This window comes from Quercus suber, unplaced genomic scaffold (assembly GCF_002906115.3).
Source record: "Quercus suber isolate HL8 unplaced genomic scaffold, Cork oak 2.0 scaffold_108, whole genome shotgun sequence".
Classification (NCBI taxonomy): Eukaryota; Viridiplantae; Streptophyta; class Magnoliopsida; order Fagales; family Fagaceae; genus Quercus; species Quercus suber.
In genome coordinates this window covers 1,127,715-1,132,844 of record NW_027069573.1, presented here as the reverse complement: position 1 = coordinate 1,132,844, position 5,130 = coordinate 1,127,715, and the positions used below count along the sequence as shown (strand labels likewise).

The 5,130-nt window shown below is 36.2% G+C and overlaps 1 protein-coding gene across 1 annotated transcript; it reads left to right on the top strand.

Annotated features, from left to right (window-relative positions):
• The first annotated feature begins 268 nt into the window (after positions 1-268).
• On the top strand, positions 269-4,691 carry LOC112012377 (G-type lectin S-receptor-like serine/threonine-protein kinase At4g03230). The gene is given in 8 exon segments (XM_065775286.1): positions 269-785; positions 788-1,681; positions 2,660-2,800; positions 2,913-3,130; positions 3,222-3,432; positions 3,543-3,780; positions 3,902-4,052; positions 4,169-4,691. Coding segments are annotated over 8 exon segments (2,562 nt in total). The 5' UTR covers positions 269-379; the 3' UTR covers positions 4,472-4,691.
• Positions 4,692-5,130: the final 439 nt, after the last annotated feature.

The window sequence follows — 5,130 nt, the reverse complement described above, 5'->3', positions numbered from 1 at the left end:
CTATCAAAACTTGTTTAATCAATTAAGGTTGTTGAAATCCTGATAAAATATCCTTTTTGAGTTGCATCTTCACATTGTCAATTACTAAAAGCAAGGTTTCCTCATTTCCATGAAATAATTCATAGAAAAAAGTTTACTCGTTTCGCCTACCTCATGCAAACCGAAACTTAACACTGTAATTTCCTGACCAAGTCAACTTTTTGCGCGTAGACTATTCAGTGAAAAGGAAACAAGATTTAATAATTTTTAGCTAGAAGACTTGGATTGTAGCAGAAGACCTCGTGGCCATCACAAAAGTGAACTACGAGTCCACAACAGTGCGCACAACTTACCACATTCTCTCATAACAGAATCCACAAGCAGCAAAACCGGAATAACAATGGCCTTCACATGGTCTGCAAGTCATATTTCATTCTGTACCATATACACATTCTTGTTTCTATCTTCATTTTCATTTTGCTCTGCTAGAGATACCTTAACATTTCGCAACCCAATTAATGACAACCAGGGAGAATCTCTTGTATCAGCCGGAAAAAGATTTGAGCTTGGTTTTTTCACCCCCTGTGGAAGCTCTAAGCATGGAAGATATGTAGGGATATGGTATTACAATTCAAGTCCAATGGTAGTCGTATGGGTTGCCAACCGTATTGAGCCAGTACTGTCCAAAACCGCTGGGGCTATTACTATTTCAGAGAATGGCGACCTACAGGTACTAGACAATACTAAAAAGTTATGGTCAGCTAATATAGGTGGATCAACTTCTTTTAATAGGACAGTGAAGCTGGCTCAGAAACAATTCTCTGGCAAAGCTTTGATAATCCAACTGATACATTTCTTCCTGGAATGAAGATGAATGCAGAGATGACTTTAACTTCGTGGAAAAGTCAAGTTGACCCTGCGCCAGGGAACTACACTTTCCGGCAAGACCAAGATCGAGAAAACCAGTACAAAATTGAGAATAGAGCAATTCCATACTGGAAAAGTGGATTATCAGGAGAGTTATTTAACTCTGACAACAATCTTATTTTTACAGCAATATCCAACTTGCTATCTAACTCTACATCGGGTACTGGAAGATCGACATATAAGATTAAGAATAAGACTCTTACAAGTACTACCCCTGGACGGTTTGATTATTACGGTATGAGACTGATAATGGATCTTGATGGTCATATAAAGCTTTATAAGTTGGATAACGATACAGCCCCTGCCTCATGGAGTTTGACCCGTATGGAACCAAGAGATAATTGCAGCGTGTTTAATGCTTGTGGTTCCTTTGGCAGCTGCAATATTGAGAAAAGTCCAATGTGCAACTGTTTAGATGGGTTTCAGCCTAAGGCACTAAATCATTGGAATTCTGGGTTTTATTCAGAGGGGTGCACTAGAAACTACTCCATATGTCGCAAGGGTGATAATTTCTTGAGGTTGAAGATAACTGGAGTGGAAACCGACGGTGGCAATGGAATTTACAAACAGAGTGCAGATGAATGCAAAGTGGAATGCCTTAGCGATTGTCGCTGCCAGGCTTATTCATTTCAAAGTACAGAAATGAGCCGTACAAAGGCTAATACGGCCACCTGCTGGATTTGGTCAGAGGATGTCAACAATATCCAGGAGGAGTCCATCGATGGAGGCAGTGATGCCCGAGAACTCTATGTCCGTGTGGGTCTTTCTGATATAGGTACTTAATTTTTGCTTCTTCTTGTTGTTTATAATGGAATCTATATAGCACTATAGCAGATTTGCAGGATGTGGGGACTGGGGGTTGATTGATCAATTCCGGTCTTTAATGGCTAAAATTTTTCTAGCACAACACGGTCTTGGTGTGATGACAAGTGTCTTCCACCAACAAAAGTGACGTGATATTTATTTCCTGGGTTTGAATTTGGAAATAGTCTCTTCAAAAAAAAAAAAATAATAATAATAATAAGAAGAAGAAGGGGGAAGGCTACTTTCCAATCTCCTCTTCTAGCCCGGCAAAATTGGGAATTCTATGCACCCAATTCCATATGCAACATGATTGGCCAAGTGTTTTGTTCTAATACTGAAACTTAATTTCAGTTAAGAATAACACAATTCCTTGCCATATTATGGTGCTTGTGGCTCATAGTGACAGTTCATTTCAGAAGGGAATTTTGAATTTTAGGCACCCAATTGTTCATTTTTCCTCCCCCAAAAAAAAAAAAAAAAAAAAAAAACTGAGATATATTAACACACACCTATATTGAATCATCTCTTGACCTTTGAGTTTTTAGTTTATTTGTTGTTGTTGTTCATTCATGTATCCTCTGCTACAACAAAGGGTCAAGCCAGCCAGAACTTCATGGCAAGCATACATTTTCCATCGATTTTCATATATGTTTTGATCCACTGGCTCGAAATGTGCAACACTCACTGGATTACCAAAACTCCTTTTGGCATCACCATCATTTAGGATCCAGCTAACAAGAACTTACACCTTTCACATACTTTGTTTGTTTTGGACACATAAAACAGAATCATAGAACAATATAACATTTACTCCTGTGACTTAAAAACAAACTAAACCTGATTTTATTTTTTATTTTTTAGTTTTTATTTTGGCAATGTAACTTAGTACCTATATTTATATACATAATGTTTTCAACTTATTACTTATTGTTCTATTAATTTTTTGAAGATGATCACACAAAGTCTGAGGGATCTTCCTACAAGAAGAAGCAATTTGATCCAATTATCCTGATGATTATTGCAACTTTGATGGTTATTGCATGCTGTTACTTTTATTATTTTACAAGAAAAAAAGTGGCCAAAGGACAAGGTAACCGGTGTGAAAACAACCATATCTTCTTGATTTCTTGTGTCAAAATGAAAATATTTTTGTTTCTTCCATACAGTTAGCAAGAGACTGAAATTTCAATTTAATCTTTTAGAATCAGTTAACAAGGAAAGAAATCAGGCAAATGCAGCATTTCGCCTATATGACAGTGAGCGACAAGTCAAAGATTTGATAGACTCAGGCCAATTTAGAGAAGATGATAAAAAAGGCATAGATGTACCCTTTTTCGATTTGAAAAGCATACTAGCCGCTACGGATTATTTTTCAAATGCAAAAAAACTTGGACAAGGGGGGTTTGGGCCTGTTTGCATGGTAATTTAACCTTTTTGGTATTCATTATAGTTAATTTTAAACATTAGTTTCCAATTAATGATGGATTGTGCTTATGGGAGTTTTCTCTCAGGGCTCCTTTCCAGGCAGACAAGAAATTGCTATAAAGAGGCTCTCAAGTGGTTCAAGACAAGGCTTGGAGGAATTTAAGAATGTGGTTGTTTTAATTGCTAAACTTCAGCATCGGAATCTTGTTAGACTTTTGGGCTATTGCATAGAAGGAGATGAAAAACTTTTACTATATGAATACATGCCAAACAAAAGCTTAGACTCCTTTTTATTTGGTTAGACTCTAAACCTAAAGTTTAAATATTTGTACTGCATATTATATTGTTGCTTAATATGATTACTTAAAAATGTTAAAAATGTTCTAAAATGGAAAATAGCAAGAAAGATCGGACGCGATGTGTATTACTGAACTGGAAGATACGCTTTGACATTATTTTGGGAATAGCTCGAGGGTTGCTCTATCTTCACCAAGATTCTAGGTTGAGGATTATTCATAGAGATTTGAAAACAAGCAATGTTCTACTGGATGAGGAGATGAATCCCAAGATTTCAGACTTTGGCTTGGCAAGGATATTTGGAGGCAAACAAATTGAGGCAACCACAACCAGAGTAGTTGGAACTTAGTAAGTTTGATGCAGATGGTTGCTTATGAAAGCTCTTTGTTTAGACTTTGAATTACATTTTTCAGTTCTCCCATTTATGCTCCCTAATTCACTGAAAATTTAAACAATTTTTGTTGTGCAGTGGCTACATGTCTCCAGAATACGCATTGGATGGGTTTTTCTCAGTCAAGTCTGATGCCTTCAGCTTTGGAGTAGTTGTACTTGAGGTTATCAGTGGAAAAATGAACACAGGATTTCACCAGTCAGAGCATGGTTTGAGTCTTTTAGGTTATGTAAGTATGTTATATTATTAAACCAAAGAAAACGTATGTGGCATTAAGTACACATAGTTATTTTTAATTTTTCCTGCACTCTATTTATTGCCAATTCGATTTTCAAATTGTCCCAGGCATGGAAATTGTGGAGAGAAGGCAAGGCTTTAGATTTAATGGACCAAACAATACATGAAACTTGTAACGCAGATGAATTTTTGAGGTGTGTTAAAATTGGGCTTTTATGTGTACAAGAGGACCCAATTGGTCGTCCCACAATGTCGAATGTAGTTTTCATGCTTGGTAGTGAAACTGCAACTCTCCCAACTCCTAAACAACCAGCCTATGTTGTAAGAAGATCCCTTTCTAGCAAAACTTCTTCTACTACTAAACCAGAAAGTTTGAATGAATTAACATGTACCATTGAAGAAGGCCGATAATGGTGGATAGCATAAGCGCTCTCATGATTCTTGTTTTTCTTTATCAGTGCTGCAGAAGTTTCTAGTATTCTTACTATGGTTCTCCTAGGAACAATTATGGCACATTTCATGATTCTTGATACGTTTTTTTATTGTCGCTGATATGTGATTACATTGTATCCAATGTAAGTCTGATTGTTTCCTATTTGAACCTCCTTTGTATTTATTGTACTTTACTGAATACCGATTGTCTCTAACTCAGACTAACTGAATTCATTTATTTCTTCCTATTATTTGGAAGCCTAGAACAGCATTATTAGCAATTTTCATCAAGAGGTACAGTTAGTCTTACATTTGAGCTGTACTGTTCATTGCCACAATAAGCAAGAAGAGATTCAAGAGAATGCTATTCACATGTACCATTAGTGCACTTATAAAGAATAGGCATACATGTCATGTCTCCATTGTAGATCATTTCAAATGCGGTCATATGAAGCCATTTGGAAAATGTTCTAATTGGAAAGACAGGTCGTAATTCACGTAGGATGCCATATAATTGTATCTAATATTCCATCTAAACCAAAAAAAACATAAAAGTTATAAGTAGTTGAAACAATCGAATAGTTAAAAAGGAAAACTGGAAAACAAAAAGGACAAGATGAAAAACTCAATTTAGTTTT